The 16443-nt window shown below is 32.9% G+C and overlaps 2 protein-coding genes across 4 annotated transcripts; one reads left to right on the top strand and one right to left on the bottom strand.

Moving 5' to 3' along the window:
• Positions 1–2487: 2487 nt before the first annotated feature.
• Positions 2488–12657, bottom strand: LOC108205284 (vacuolar protein sorting 38). 3 transcript variants are annotated; one of them, XM_017375179.2, is made up of 6 exons: positions 12192–12657; positions 11315–11521; positions 5727–5907; positions 3856–4004; positions 3142–3369; positions 2488–2814 (listed from the first exon to the last, which is right to left on the bottom strand). In XM_017375179.2, exons 1-6 carry the CDS (start codon positions 12372–12374, stop codon positions 2698–2700), a joined length of 1065 nt encoding a protein of 354 aa, XP_017230668.1. In that variant the 5' UTR covers positions 12375–12657; the 3' UTR covers positions 2488–2697. The 3 variants fall into 3 exon arrangements, with proteins under 3 accessions (XP_017230668.1, XP_017230669.1, XP_017230670.1); XM_017375180.2 differs by having other exon boundaries at positions 5736–5907; XM_017375181.2 differs by having other exon boundaries at positions 5739–5907.
• Positions 12658–13381: 724 nt separating this feature from the next.
• Positions 13382–15105, top strand: LOC108194770 (psbP domain-containing protein 7, chloroplastic). The gene is made up of 3 exons (XM_017361711.2): positions 13382–13822; positions 14268–14475; positions 14729–15105. The coding sequence occupies exons 1-3, from the start codon at positions 13402–13404 to the stop codon at positions 15045–15047; spliced, it is 948 nt and encodes a 315-aa protein (XP_017217200.1). The 5' UTR covers positions 13382–13401; the 3' UTR covers positions 15048–15105.
• The last annotated feature ends 1338 nt before the right edge of the window (positions 15106–16443 follow it).

The raw sequence follows: 16443 nt of genomic DNA, 5'->3' as shown, positions 1-16443 counted from the left end.
GAAATGTCTCTATTAAAAAATAATACAATATTGATTGCATATGGGTCAACAGGGGGATATTATAAGTTATGCTATAGGGTACAATTATGTATGTAGGGTTATTTTTATTTATATACATATGATGAGTGTTTGTTGATGTGTGATTTAATTAGCCTGAAGATTGAGCTTGTAGAAGTGCATATCCCTCCGACCATCTGTTGAAAGGGCTACTTATCAAGAAGAATTTTATATGCAGAATTCATCATTTCTAGATTTAACACAACACAAGATTGATTTGAAAATAGATTTCAAGAATCTTGAGGGCTTATAAGAGGACTTTTCTGATCCTTATGATAGTAAAGATGATTAGTTATATTAATATGAATATTGATGAAAATTCTCATAGTGATGCATCAAATAAAGATAGTAGTGATGATGACCTCGTATTTCAAAAAAATGATGACAAAAACAGTGAATGAAGAAGATCATAATGCCAATAAAAATGGTTATTTGGATGAAAATAAGAATGAAAGTAGTGATAAATCTAATGTATATGATGGTTTTAATGAAGAAAGGATGGTATCTAAGTCAACTGTGAGGATGAAAAAAGCTTCTAGTTTTCAATGAGGATGTTGACTTGAAAAGACCTGTTTCTGAGCTATGAATGTTGTTTAAGACAGCTGCAAATTTCAGAATGGCTATAAAAAACCATGAAGCCTTTCACAAAATCACTACATACTTATACCAAATCAAATCCTTCAACAATACCCACACTTATATGCCTACATCCAAGCATAAACTCATAAATTCAGGTTGGCTAGCATACCACTATGAAAAGGAGATTAGAATAAATCCAACATGGCTCGTTCCTTCTTTTTATAGGAAATTTTCAATGTCTTGAAGTGGGCAATAAAAGCTTTCTCGTGACTGCATGAGCATGTCGATGAGAACCATTGATCATGCCAAAATAAGAGAATATCACACTAGTTAAAGATTGAAGACTAGATACACTACTTAAGCATGCTTAAAACTACATGATCACGCATTTATTTTTAAATATTTTATTTTAATTAGAATTTTTTTATTATGTTTTATGATTTCATATCCCTATATAAAAAACATTACGATTTAACATATGAGAATCTTTAATTGATTTAAAAATCCAAAAGTTTTTTTTTCCTTATAGATCCCAGAAAATTCCTTATTTTTTTGCTTTTAACAAAATAATTTCAAAGATATTGATAGAAGTGGGAGAGACATATTATGAAGAGTTAGTATTTGTAGATAATTATAAAAGTAGCTGTTATAATTTTAAAGTTCAGATTTAATATAATAGTTCTAATTCAAACGGTAATACTAACGTTATAATATATAATCTGAAAAAGCTGAAAAAATAACAGATAGATTCTTTTTTTTTATCAAGTTGAGCCCAGGACAGCAGGCCTGACTAGTTTCTTCTTTGTTCAGTCAACCACTTCTCATTTCGCGCGTCCCCACGCAACAAAGCGGCTGCGTTGGGATGCTCTAACACTTGTTTTTCCATGCTTTCGTAGTACATCAAAAACTGGAGTGCGAGTTTAGTGACTCAAACTTGATTTGATTACGAGTCGAGTTCGCATTAAAATAGTAAATTTTTTGCTCGACTGGAGTTCCTTATCGAACAATTTTTATTGTTTAAAAATTGATAATGAACTGAGTCAAACCCAGTTCTTTGACGAACAACTACGTTAATTTATAGAAATCTAATATTATCTTTCTTTCTTTTTTTAAACATATTTAACAAAAAATTTATGTAACTTTCAAACATAAGAGATTGAAATAAATCATTCGATATTAGTTGAAAATCGGGGACGAGTACATGCCATCATCTAAGTGACAGAAAGATCTATCACAGATACATTTCGAATGGCTAAAGAAGACGTGGTCACCGTATTGATAGAGAGGGTTGTTCATTGATCCAAAAAATATCAAACTTCGAAAACTGCATGGGCATCACATCATATAGAAAGATGTATGAATATGAAAGATGAACATTCGTGATTAACACTAAACACAACCTTTCACTTAATTTTAAAATCCCCACTCCTACTTAAAAGAGGCGAGATTATTCTTTTGACTATTAACGTATCAAAATCAAATATCCAATTTCAAGTTATAATTAATAAATGGTCCAACACTTCACTAAAAAGAGCAAAAGAGTGTGTGTGTGTCACCTTAAATAGAGTTTCAGTCTCTGAAATTGCACATCATCTCCAACCGATTTATAAATTTTGTCAACAATTTCTTATTTACTTTTTCCAATTAAAAATGTCAAAAAAATGGATGAATTGATAAGTATATTTCAAAAATAAAAATAAAACTATTTAAAAGTGTCTAAATAAAATAAAAAAATAGAATGTGATTTAAACCAGAGACCCATGGGCTGTTTAAGCTAGTTTTGTAGTAACAGATAAACAAAATAAATACATCCTCATGAAAATATTCACATAAAAACTGGTTGATCGCACATCAACAATTCATGACTCAACATGACTTGCTTTAATTAGGTAGTCGATCAAGTTACAAAGGTTGGAGTACACAAAGTATTTATCAACTGGTGTTCATAACTCTAGAGACTATGCCTAGGTGCTTAAAAAAATTTAGCACCCTTGTCATTGTTTGTAAGAATACAGAAAGGTAAATTTACAAAAACTTACAATAAATTGTTTGAACCTTTAGTTATGTGTCAATATATTCTGGAGATAAGATGGTCTTCAGGAGTTCCCTCAAATTAGCGAGAACATGGCGCGGCCCTAAACTCTGAACACCAATAAAATTTAACAGCTGCTCTAGATCCTGTAAAGAATGAGAGGAAAAGTGTCTCCAGGTTACAAAAGTTATGGCAATAGTATAAAAAAAAGTATAATTCAATTAGATTTTAAGACAAGGAGAGTACAAACAAAAAATTAGTAACATATAAAACTATTGGTGTTTTCTCTTAGGCATGCAGAAACTCTTAACAAAAAATGAATCATATTATTACCGATAAGCCAAAAATTCAACCCAGTTGCTTCATTGCATCACAGTTCTTATAAGACCCTTTTCACCTTAAAAAAACACCCTTCCCCTCCTTCCCCTCAAGCTCCACAAGTGTGTTTATAATACTTGGGCAGCAAATATTACCTTATTTAAAAGGAATACAGCATAAGCTGCTCTGGTTGTGTCTTGCCCTTCTAAAAAAAGAGGAAATTCAATAGGCTTCGCATTTATAGGAGATGGTAAACTTGATGCCAATTCAGCTGTTGTTGGCTCTACGAAAGGTGCATAGTCACGTATATATGATCGAGAACCTCCCAAACGTAAAGAGTAGCGCAAGGGAACTTCTAAATAGGAAGCTAAAAGCGACACAGCCTGTAACGGGAATAGTAACCAAGTAAAAAAACAAATTGTTAAGCAAAAAACACACAAGTTAATATACTCACATAATAGAACATGTGGCCTAACTAAGAAAAAGGTTACATACTATTTTCCCAGAAGATACCAAAAAAAAAACTAACTATAGACTCAGAAGATACCAAAACAAACCAACAGTTGGCGGCTGGGCGCATGTGTTTCAAAAATATGCGGGTTATTTTGACTCAGATCCATACCCACACCCATATCATGTCCGGTGGACACGGGTATACGCACAAAAATGGAGAGTTGGGATAACATATATTAGAGAAATAACCAATACGAAATTCTCTGTGAATTTAAAGGATTTTATAAACTGTTAATGTTTCAACAGATATGCAAACATGGACAAAGACAAATGCCAGCCGAGTATTGCTAGATCCGCTTCAACAAATTTACATCATGAAACATCTCATGCTTATCAAGAGGAGATAAAGAATATACATGTGCAACATATCCCAGGGCTGTTGCAGATCTTTGAACCTCCTTCTTATTAGTGAAAAAGCTCATCTTCGTAAAAGGGAGCAAGGAGAGATGAAGACCTGAAATAGTTAATGATCCTTGGTCGAGAGGCTTTAGTCCAGAAGGATCCCCTGATTCAAAGTAAGGAAATGAGAGAAAGAATGCCGTTTTCTTCTTCTTTTTATTTCTTTGGGGGTGGGGGTGGGGGGGGGTCAACTGTATTAAAGCAAAAATAAGATCGGCCAACAAGGCTGACCGGTACCACAAGGCAACTATAAAAGAAAGTGGCACCAGTTATTAAAACACATAAAAAGCCTAGCAGCAATGAAAACAGCTAAAAAAACATTAAGCAACAGTGCAATACAATGACTCTACCAAGAGTAATTATAAGTATCTAAGAACAAAAGTAAATGTGCAAATATGCGTTATTTGGGATGGTTAGATCAAGAAAACATTACATTCAGAAATATATAACAAATTAAATTTCCGAATTCGATTTATCAGTATGAAACGCTTCTCTTTTGAAAGTACTCAAGTACTAAACAGATTGAATATCTAGACCACGAGACCAATTCATACATAAGTAAATTATAAATAAGAACCACCACTTGCACATGCTGGCGCCACTGATTGCACATGTCATCTTGAGATGAATAATTTGAAATGAGGTTTTGCAACAACAAACTATTTAGCCTGTGCACATTGCGTAATATTAAATGAAGGAACGCAAATTTTGAAGCAAGCAAAATGTCGAAAACACTTGTTGTCCAATCTTTTTCTCGGAAGTCCAAGTCTTAAACATCTAATGGGTCACTTTGAACAGTCTATCTTTAAATTTAGATACAAAATAACTATTGCCAGAAAGAAAAAAAGAGCCTGTGCCTATAAACATGTAATAATTTACTAGAAAATAGCCAGATACAACAAGAAAACAGCAAGAACTTGCAATCAAGAAGAACTTAACAACAAAGAAGTTGCGAACAAGAAGAGTTCAACCTAATATATTCACGATATTATATCCTATTTTTCCTCTCCAAATAAATGAGTGTCTAACAGCTAGACCATCTTTACTTTTTCAACATTTTGAACATTAATATATATGACTAAAGTAAATCAAGTGAAGTCAGAAAAAGCAGCTACAACACACTGCAAAGAGAAATTCTGTTGAAACTTCCTTTTACAAGATGAATAATTGGTACCTATCTTGCATAATGGAACAACAATGCAAGTGGGAATATCCATGTGGTAGTTGACAATGCATAATTTACAATTACTCATGAGCAAGTTACAAGATACTCATAGTTTTGCATGTTAAACTGAAAATGCACAGCAATAATTCGTAAATTCTGAAGGTTAGATGGACTTGGTCCAATTTTTATGATTCGCATCTGGTAATGATTTATCATGATCGCTATTTTCCATGGCCCTGCATTTACTTAAAAGATCCATACCTTCTTTTGTACTCACTTGCACTCTTTCATGTTCATTAACTGCATACCTTGATGGCCACACAGAATTATATCCTACTATTCACATTATCATTTAATTTTGGCCTTCCGATGAAATTTGCAGCCTCACGAAACTCCACAAATTTTCTAAAGTTCTAAATAATTTACATCTTGCGAGACTTTCCAAGTTTTTTTCGTACGTAACCATGATGTCTGCTTACATCTCACCCTTCCTGAACCATACTTCTGTTTCCGAGTGAGACATACTGCGAAGCTGGTTTGATTTATTATTTTTCATTTAATATCGGCTCGCCTCCATGAATTATCAACCACAAAAATAAAATGTAATAAGAAAAAAAAAGGTTCCACACAACAATAATATGATTCATTATAAGACGGTATTACCAGACTTACTACCGGAGGTGAATGATTCAAGTTCTTGATCACGTGTATGTCCCACCATAACTTTGACGGGATAGATTAATGATACTTGTGATACCATGTACTGTTGCCTCAGTCTTAGCAACTTTTTCAAGTTCTTGAGACGTATGCAACCTCTTTCTCCAGCCAATGACACATTTGCCTCCTGTAATAACTATAATTAGGCTTTACCATCATTATATGCAGACTAATGGACAACTGGACAAAGATAAGATGTGCCAAATCATGTATTGCAACATGTTTCTCAACATACCAGATGAACATAATCAGATTCTCGAAAAACATTTTTGTAATATATTTAACTTCTATCAAAGATTACTTGCTAGTGCTAATGCAGCTAGATTTTTGTTAGGTGCTTCAGTAGCTGGCGGCATCTACTCTTTCAGTTGGCTTGATAATAGGTCACCCTTTTTGCTGATCTTACTTATTTAATTTAACAGAATTGAGTCATTGACCTTAACCCCACTGCCCTCTAATTTCATTTTGATATTAAACTTCTAAACGAAACTGAAAGTCTTCATGAAATTTAGTTTGATGCTTTTAAATTCAGTTAAATTTCAAATCACAGTACTCATTAAAGTTACATAGAATACCTCATTTGATATCAGAGTAAATATAATTATTCTACATAAACATGTAAATATATAAACTAGCTAACATCCCTCACACAGGTTATTTTTAATATTTATCATTATATTAATTATGTAGATTTCTAAAAAATTAACTTTACAAACGTGTTATAAATTATTATAAGGTTTCTTTTGTTAATTTTAACATTGGACATGAATAAAAAGTTTTGGAGAATATTAAGATGGTGTGTTTGGTTTCTTGCATTAATATTAAATATTTAGAAGGTAAGTGAGTGTTTTTGTATGTTAACTACTCCCTCCATTCCATCCATTTATTTACATTTTCCTTTTTTGGATGTCCCTCTCATCTCGTAAAATTTTAGAACTTTCTAAAAGTAGTAAACTTTTATAATATATATCAATCTCACCCACTAATTTCATCCACATTTCCCAATCTATCAATTATATATTACTGGATCCCACTACTTTACCCATTTTCTTACTTACATATTATTTATTACATTTTTCTTAACCTCTGTGCCCAACCCCAATGTAAAGAATTGGGTGGGACAGAAGGAGTAACATTTTTTCTATTTCAAAATATATATTATAAGATGAAGTACTATAAATAAAAAAATAATTGATATCCCATGCAACAAATGTGTTAATTTTAATCTATGATATGTTATTAATGGTATAGACTAAAGTATAACTCATGCCATGCACAGGCGACTTATAATATATGTTATGTCATCGTATATATTTTAATATTTAATTTTATAGCGAAGATAAAACTATATTAGAATTATATGGGTTTTTAAATTAAAATAGATTTTTAAATAATTAATAAACGTGTTTAGGCTAATATATTTTTATTGAGTGTGTTAAATAAGTTTTTTATTTAACGTATGGAATGAGTTCTTAATTGCTAAGCCCGTCAAAAAGCTAATCAAAATTTAGCCAGAAGAGATATGTTCGATGAGACTGTTTATAAATATTATAATTATAATAAAAAAATTATTAAAAAATGTTATAATTAAAGGTCGTATGCCTAAACACCGGCCGACCATACCGACCAAAGTTTTAATATTTTGGCTTTAATTGTACTAGCTTATAAACCATGCCATACTTTTTGAAAATTTAAGTTTATTTTAATTATTCGTATGATGTATGGATATTCTTAAAATATATATTCGTATTAATATATATAATATAATATATTATTATTCACTTTACTTTATGAATTATGTTACCAATATTTTATACGTGATTAGAGTCAAGATTTTCAAATGAGTGAAAATACTATATTTAGTGATGATTTAACTATTATAATTGAATTAGAACAGAGAACATGAATGGGAATTCGATGAGAATATTTAAATATGTCTTAATTATAATAAAAAAAGTCATTAAAATATGTTATAATTAAAGAAGGTCCGTATGTCTAATCTAAAACTTAAATTTAGGTATTTGTTTTATTTAGTTTCTGAATGTTTTTGTTAACAGTATGACTTAGTCTAGTATTGTAGTCAAGAAAGAGTAGTAGAGTAGTGGAGGATTTCTAAGAAAAATGTTTACATTAGGCAGAAGTTAAAGGAGGTGGTTTAATGGTTCCTGATTTGTGGGAGTCTACATGCATTAGTTTTCTATTTTTTATTAGTTTGTAACAGGTTGTTTGAAGTTGTAATGCAAGTTCATTTTTCTTCGAATTTTCACAAGTACACTGCTATATACATATATACGTATAACTTTCTAGTAATATTTGGTATCAGAGCCTCATGATCTAGGGCTTGTGAGTTGATATTTTTACACATACACCTATATATATTAAGTATTTTCTTTCATATTTAATGGCATCAAACAACTTCTCCATCTCTGTTCCAGTGTTCAAAGGCGATAACTATCATTCATGGCCATCAAAATGAAAGCATACATGAAAGCTCTTAGTTTGTGGGACGTTATTGAGAGTGACACTGAGCCTACTACTCTTCCAGGATATCCAACATCAGTCCAAATCAAAAAACGTGAAGAAGAAATAGCACGAAATCCAAAGGCACTTTCATGTATCCATTCAGCGGTGTCTGAAGAGATTTTCACAACAATCATGGGTTGTGAGTCTCCTAAAGAAACATTGGGAAAAAATCAAAGAGGAGTTCGAAGGCAACCAACAAACCAAACTTATGCAAATTTCCAACCTCAGAAGGGAGTTAAGAATGATGGGGATGAAAAGTAACGAAGGTGTCAAAGAATATGGGAGTAGCTTGATGTCCATTGTCAATCAAATCAAATTACTTGGCGGAGAATTTTCAAGTCAAAGTACTAGAAAGTTATACGTGTATATGTATATAGAAGTGTACTTGTGAAAACTGGAAGAAAAGAGAGTTTGCATTACAACTTCAAACTACCTGTTACAAAATGATAAATAGAAAACTAATGCAACCACTAAACCACTTCCTATAACTTCTCCCTAACATAAGCATTTTCCCTAGAAATCCTCCACTACTCTACGACTCTTTCCTGACTATAATACTAGATTAAGTCATACAAAGCATTCAAAAACTAAATAAAACAAATACCTAAATTTAAGTTTAAGATTAAATTCCAACATTCACCCCCATAATCTTAAACTTACGAAGCACTTCTCATCTGTGATGCACTTCTCACCACCATCAATTTTGATGCACATCTCATCAAAAACAAAACACCTTGGAGCTCTTCTCCCCATGGTGCACAGAGTCACCCATAATTCTAAAGGAGAGGTTCCCCCTCGGGCCTCGACCAATTGTGCCATGACTTCTTCATCAATTTGGAATTTACAATTCTTTGCCAGATGCCCATATCTTTTGCATTTGAATCATTGTGGCTTCCTTTCTACCAACAATCCTTTTTTTCATGACCGATCTTATGATAGTGGTTGCATTGAACTTTATTGTATGTGCCTTTTGAGGATGAAGTTTTAGCTAATAGGAGTCCCTCCATTTTTCTCCTCATTGACCTTCTTTGGTCGACGGCATGGAGAGAATTGATTAATTTTGAGACGGTTAATTTTGAGAGATCTCAAGTGAAGAAATTTTAGTCTCATACCTCTCCGGAAGAGTTACCAAAAGCTTGTCCACGACTCTTTGACCTGAAAATTCTTCACCAAGTAATTTGATTTGATTGACAATGGACATCAACCTACTCCCATATTCTTTGACACCTTCGTTACTTTTCATCCCCATCATCTCAAACTCCCAATTGAGGTTGAGAATTTGCATAAGTTTGGTTTGTTGGTTGTCTTCGAACTCCTCTTTGATTTTTTTTCCCATGCTTCTTTAGGAGACTCACAACCCATGATTGTTGTGAAAATCTCTTTAGACACCGCTAAATGGACACATGAAAGTGTCTTTGCCTTTCGTGCTATTTCCTCTTCATGTTTCTTGATTTGGACTGATGTTGGATTTCCTAAAAGAGGAGTAGGCTCAGTGTCACTCTCAATAACGTCGCATAACCTAAGAGCTTTCATGTATGCTTTCATTTTGATGGCCCACGAATGATAGTTATAGCCTTTGAACAATGGAACAGAGATGAAGAAGTTGTTTGATGCCATTGAATATGAATGAATAAATACTTAATATACATATATATATAGGTGTAAAGCCCTAGATCATGAGGCTCTGATACCAAATATTACTACAAAATCATACGTATATATGTATATAGTAGTGTACTTGTGAAAACTGGAAGACAAACGAGCTTGCATTACGACTTCAAACTACCCGCGACAAACTGATAAATAGAAAACTAATGCATGTAGGCTCCTACAAACAGAAACCACTAAACCACCTCCTATAACTTCTCCCTAACGTAAACATTTTCCCTAGAAATCCTCCAGTACTCTACGAATCTATCCTAACTACAATACTAGACTAAGTCATATTGTTAAGAAAAGCATTCAAAAACTAAATAAAACAAATACTTAAATTTAAGTTTAAGATTAAATTACAACAGTTTGCAGATTAGAACCGTAATATGTAATACAAATAAAGCATAGTGACAAAGAGTTCAGATTACATAGATAAAGCGAAAAACATTGCTTCTTTTTTTTTAACCCGAAAGAAAACTTTAAACTTTAATATTCATTGACCAAAGAGCATGCAATAAAAACATTTGTTTACCATTCCTCATGCAACCTAGATAAATTGAAAACTAATCATACACCACACCAGGTAAGATCCACAAATAGCAGTCACTAAGGAGTGACTAGAAAGATTTTCACACAAGAATGCAGCAACATAGTTAACATTTGCTGATAGCAGCAGCATAAGAGATACACATCAACTCATGCAAATGTGCAATTATGTCAAATGTAGGTCTAGCGGTATTCATTATTTCATTACGCTTAGTAAATAATAAATAATAGTAGTCATAAATAATAGATTTGGTCTAAACTAGTCATAAATTATAGTGTTCATTAAGCTTATAGATATGAATAATTTGACTTTCAGAAAATAACTGTGAAATTTTAAACATACTTGTCAATAGTCTAAAATTATAAGTGTTCGACTTTTAGTATGATATTGATAATTTTAGAAATCTCATATAGAACATAGCTCTGCAACTCAAATGAACAAATCTGGATACCAAGAAAATTGTAGTTCAAGAAGAGCATGTCTAATTCTGAAGTATCTATTGTGCCAATATCTGGTACCTGCCCATTTCAACATGGAAACCACTGTAAGATTCATCTGAACAAAAACACCATCAGGCTATATACTCGGTGACGACATTTTATTATCATATGATTGATCAAAAAAACTGTTTGTATGTGCTGTATGCTTTCAGACAAAAAGAACGTATTTATAAGTTTTAAGTTTTATACATCAATGTATCATTAAATAATTAAGATAAGAAGACTAGTAATCAGAAGAATGTCTGTCATCTTTCTGCTACTTACTAATTTACCATGAACAGTAAGAATATCCATATATTATACGGGCATACCTGCAGATGCTTACTAGCGACAGAAAGAGCAGATCCTGCAACTAAAAGTGATTTTATTTCAGCACCAAGTTGTTCTTCTTGCATCTTAACTTTCTCTTTTACAACCTTTGACTGCATTGAGGTATTTCCCATCATTAATTTGCGAGATTCCAATTGTTCGCGCATCTCATCAAGTTCATTTGATCGATTTAATGTCTCTGCCTCTACCTGCCCCACCATATCTCCACTATTAATTTATCCATTAAAGCACTTGGATTAACAGAACTTAGTAGATAATGTAGAGCTCACATATGTATTCAGGAGTATTGCTCATTTATCATTAAAACAATATTTATCAACTGCAAGTAAATGTAGATTATGCTAGTAGCACCCAAGGAAAGATATTGTCTTTCCAAGTGTCTACAGAACAAGAACCATGAACAATCTTAGCTGGGGAATAAAATTACTTTGCCAAACCAAAATTCTAACCACTTCATCGAAGAACTAGATAGGTAATAGCTATATTATGGAACTTGTTTATTTAGTAGCCAATTGACTGCATTGACCTACAATCCAGCTATATTTATAATTGTCACTGTTGTTGCCCAAGAAAAATTTTTAAGAACGCTTTGATTTATGATCTCAAGTTCCCGGCATGATGTTGTAATTACATTTGACCCCAAAGATGAAATGTATTGATCCTAATAATCTCATAACTACAGTTTAACAGGTTGTAATACATGATCTGTCTCCTATACATTCCCATCGTGATACATTGTAACGTATATCTTAAAATTCAACATTTCATAAGTCTTATCGGCACACATAACCCCTTCCCCTAAAACACAGCATACTAAATAATAAAAGAGACACAATGATACAAAGCGGTAAGTACTACCTGTAAGTGTGATTGTAACTGATCCTGCAAAGACAATTTGCGGAGATTGGCTTGATTAAGAGCAGATGATAAACTCCACAGCCGAGCTAGGGCTTGCTCAAAATCCTCCCATTCTTCAACTTTCTCCTCTCGTTTTTTACTTTCAGAAGATGTAGACGACGATGACGAAGAAGAAGGCTCCATAACTAACTACTGTCGGCAAGAGGTGTGATAGATCATTGTGAATCCACTTCACCATCGTCTTTCTTCCTGATTTGGGGAATTACGGTTTCATCATCTTCTCATCTGGACAGGAGATCAATAATATAGTCAATTGATTACAGGTATGGAGAATTAGGGTTCTAAATATTCAGAGACGATGGTTTTAGGCTAATAACTGTTGCTGCTTCAACAACAAAGCTGATTGGTATTTTATTTTTCTTTGTCAGGCTAAAAGGTATTCGCATTACTGTATCTAGTCCAGTATACTTGCCTTTTCTCAGCTAATCTTGACAAATTAATAAAATTATTTAATTTATATAATAAAAATGGTATACAATTAATATTAATAATATATATCCAAATTAATATAATAAGTTTAGCAATTTAAAATAATTAATATTAATTTTAATATTTTTCAGCCTTATATCAATTATTATTAAAATTTGTTATCTTTTCTTAACAACAACATAAAAATTATAAGATATATGAGTTATTACTTTTTTTTTAACAGGAATGATACCGAGTTATTACGTTCACATTTAACTATATAATTTATAAATAAAATTAGCCGAACTCCCTTTTGGATCATTAAATTAGAAATGTATTGACATTTAAATAATTTAGAATGAAAATTTTGACTTATTTAATCTTAGAGAAATAAATATTTATTTTTGAAAGATTATATATATACATATATATATATATATATCTGTGCGTCTTTTTTATGAAAAATATTATTTATTATTATTAAATAATAAATATAAAATACTGTTTACATATTTATTTTTAAAAACATGCCCAACAAGCGCAATAGCATAACACCTCACCATTAATTTTCATTTTCCTATGAGAAAAAACGCAATAGTCATGTACTACCTATACTTGTCGGATTTTTCATTTATTATTATTCTTTTTTTTGCCAACTTTCATTTATTATTAAATATATATGTTTTATAAAATTAGTTGAACTTAAAACTTGCTTGCCTAGTTCATAGAACCAAAGGAATGAATGAGAACCACTGGAACAAGATATAAAGAAAAGAATACAAATGTGTACTTGAAGATACACTTGAACATTGTTTGCATTTTGCAAATGGCCATGCAACATTACCTCTGTACATGGAAATCCACCTCTGCTCCTCAGATTTCTATGAGCCAGCCTTCCCAAGACAACAAAGATACATTGGACAAGACATCATACCGCCTAGATAAACCTCCCTCGGAGCAGTTTATACCACTTGCATCCCGGTTTCAGAGGCGACTTGTGACAGGAATTGGCTCAGCTTCTTTAGTTGCAGTTGGTGCTAATTTTGCTGGAGTTACTAGCTTTCTTCTTGGAAATTTTCCGGATAATTCAAGGAGTCTAAAGTTGGACGTGCTTTACCCGATTGGAGGGTATAGTAGATGCATTGAGAAGGAAGAAGGATTTGGTAAGTGTGTGCATACCCTGCTGATTCTTTCTTATTTTCTGCACACTACATTGCGAAAAAAGACCAAAATGCAATCATCCTAGATGAGTTCATATAAATTCCGATTGTTATTACCACTTGATTTTTGTAAATTATATGATTGAACTGAATCCGGTTAAGCTCTACTCGATTATTTTTGAGGAATGAAAAATATTAACTGGGATTAAAAGGATTTATGAGATAATGTTGGTGGAAAATGTTAAATGTGAGTTTAAGAAAGAAATTGGCTTCATTTCCAAACTGGTGGAGTTTCGTGGCCTCAAGAATTCTATTGAGGTTTGGCCGAAATTTCATCTAGCCTGTGAGAATATGTATGTTCATAAACCAACTAGTACAAATAGATTGATCATTTGGTTTTTGTCATTGCACATAGTTTTGTTGCCTAAAGTTTATGCTTTCCCCACAGAATTTATATATCCATCAAACTGGGTCGGTGATCAGACACTTTTATACAGAGCTGCTGGTAAAGCAGAATCACAAAGATTGCTTGATCCCCCTCCTCTAAGTCGTCGTCGTAGAAATATAAATGAACCAGTTGTTGCATTTGGTCCTCCTGGATCCACAGGAGAGCTCAATGTCAGTGTTATTGTTTCACCAGTTGCTCCTGATTTCTCGTAAGTATCTTCAGTCCATTATCTCTTTACTCTCTGTACAAGTTGCTTCTGAGGGGGAAAATTATTAATTGGAGTAAATTTTAAGTTCAATAAATAGCTCGAGCTTACTCCACTAGATTGGTAATCAACATAAAAACAAATGTAGGATTGAAATCATGTTGCTCATGTTAAATTTGAGTTTCAATCCCAATTCCTGAGAAATGTAAGTAGGATACATAACATGAAACTAATTAGTTGCTTTCTACTACTGCAGAATCGAAGCATTTGGAGAAGCGAATGAGGTTGGAGAAGCAGTGGTCCGCACAATCACCAAAGCAGCGCGACAGCCAGATGTTAAAGGCAGCTTGATTCAAGCAAGTTTGAGGGAGGATAAAATATCAAAGAATTTAAAATACTATGAGTTGGAGTATAAAGTCGAAAGTTCAACATTCCAGAGGCATAACATTGCAGTTTGTTGTGCTTACAAAGGGAAGCTGTTTACTCTAAATGCACAAGCACCTGAATCTGCATGGCCAAAGTTGAAATCTGACTTCTATAAAATATCCAATTCCTTTACTTTGATTGATACTTGATGCCGAATGTAAAGAACAATGATTCTGTTTAGTAAATGAGAAGCTATTTTTGGCGCAACTTGATGGTCCCGTTTCAATTCTAATGGTTGTTGAGTGGAAAATAAGAAGTATTCATTGTTTTGATGTATTGGGGCCGTTTGGGCAAATTTAAAAAAAGTGATTTCTTGCTTAAAGTAAAGAAGTGGATTAGAAGTAAGAAGTAAATAAGTAAATAAAGTGTTTGGAAAAGAAACAGAAGTTGTGAGAGAGAATTTAGCATTCTCAGCTTCTTAAAAGTGCTCTAATTATTTACATAAACGAGTCAAAAAAAGCAGAAGCTAGAAGCAGCTTCTGCTTCTTCAAATCAGCCCCAATATCTCTTCGACACTCTCACCAGAATCCAGTGGCAAGGGGGTGATCACGGGCTCACGGCGGCACGGGAGGTTCGCCGGATCGGTTGGGTTAAGGGAGTTAATGGGGAATTCATTATTAGATGCAGGCGTGATTATTTTGGTTTGGTGTTTGTTTTATCAAGAATTTGCTTGTAGTTTTTACGGGCAGCGCCAATTATTAAAACCAGTTTTTAGCCTGAATTGTTGATTAGAAGGACCTTGAAAAGAGAAGAATGCGAGAGATATTTCCCCTGATTCATCTCTGGTGTGAAAAATAAGTTAGCTGGTCTTTTGTGAGCAAAAAGATAAAATTACAAATAATCATGTGAATGTGTAAGTTGTGAATGAATGAATGCCAAACTTCACCAGCTACTATATTCAAATTGCTCCCTTCTCTATTTAATAAAACAGGAGATTGAACGTCCATAACCAAGTACCACTTAAATAGATAAAATGTTGTGTTCGTATGAGCAAGCATCATAAACATAGTTAACATTGAATTACATCAAAAGATAGCAGTTTAAATGTAACAAGCACCGAGAATAACCAAAATGATCAAACTGCTCAAAATAAACCAGTCATGAGTATAACGATCACAAAAGTTCTTAGTCCTTTTACTTTTCCTTTTTCAGTGGGAAATTTTTGTTACTCCCTTTTCCAATTTTCGCTTTCACCACTGCAGGTGATTTTTTTAATTGGATACTAGTAATCACATTGGCACCATTTTCTAGAGAAAATGGTGCAAATTTAACCATTATCTCACCAATTGTTGTCTTGTACCCTGATTTTCTCACTAGCAAAGTTTTGGCAAGTTTCATAGGTCCAGGCCCAGCATAAGTGTTATGGAGCTCAGTTGTGTTAACATTGAAATTTCAGAGAGCTCTTTCAACATTCCTTTCCTGTGTGTGCTTGTAACATGAGGCTCAATCACATGTTCTTTCATCGGTGAAACTTCAGTAATTACTTCCATTTCAGATTTCCATGAATTTGCGCTAGACTCCCCAATTTCAGCAGACTTTTGACAA

This window comes from Daucus carota, chromosome 1, assembly GCF_001625215.2.
Source record: "Daucus carota subsp. sativus chromosome 1, DH1 v3.0, whole genome shotgun sequence".
Taxonomy (NCBI): domain Eukaryota; kingdom Viridiplantae; phylum Streptophyta; class Magnoliopsida; order Apiales; family Apiaceae; genus Daucus; species Daucus carota.
The sequence above is the reverse complement of the archived record's forward strand: the minus strand, read 5'-3'. Positions and strand labels throughout refer to the sequence as shown.

Excerpts from the sequence above, each read along its gene's own strand:
- LOC108205284 (XM_017375179.2), bottom strand. The coding sequence starts at position 12,374 with ATGGAGCCTTCTTCTTCGTCATCGTCGTCTACATCTTCTGAAAGTAAA. Across the intron at positions 5,908-11,314 it reads TCGCTAGTAAGCATCTGCAG|GAGGCAAATGTGTCATTGGC; the intron begins GTATGCCCGTAT and ends TAGTTATTACAG. Across the intron at positions 3,370-3,855 it reads CCCTGGGATATGTTGCACAT|GCTGTGTCGCTTTTAGCTTC; the intron begins GTATATTCTTTA and ends TTCCCGTTACAG.
- LOC108194770 (XM_017361711.2), top strand. The coding sequence starts at position 13,402 with ATGAGAACCACTGGAACAAGATATAAAGAAAAGAATACAAATGTGTAC. Across the intron at positions 13,823-14,267 it reads TGAGAAGGAAGAAGGATTTG|AATTTATATATCCATCAAAC; the intron begins GTAAGTGTGTGC and ends CTTTCCCCACAG. Across the intron at positions 14,476-14,728 it reads CCAGTTGCTCCTGATTTCTC|AATCGAAGCATTTGGAGAAG; the intron begins GTAAGTATCTTC and ends CTACTACTGCAG.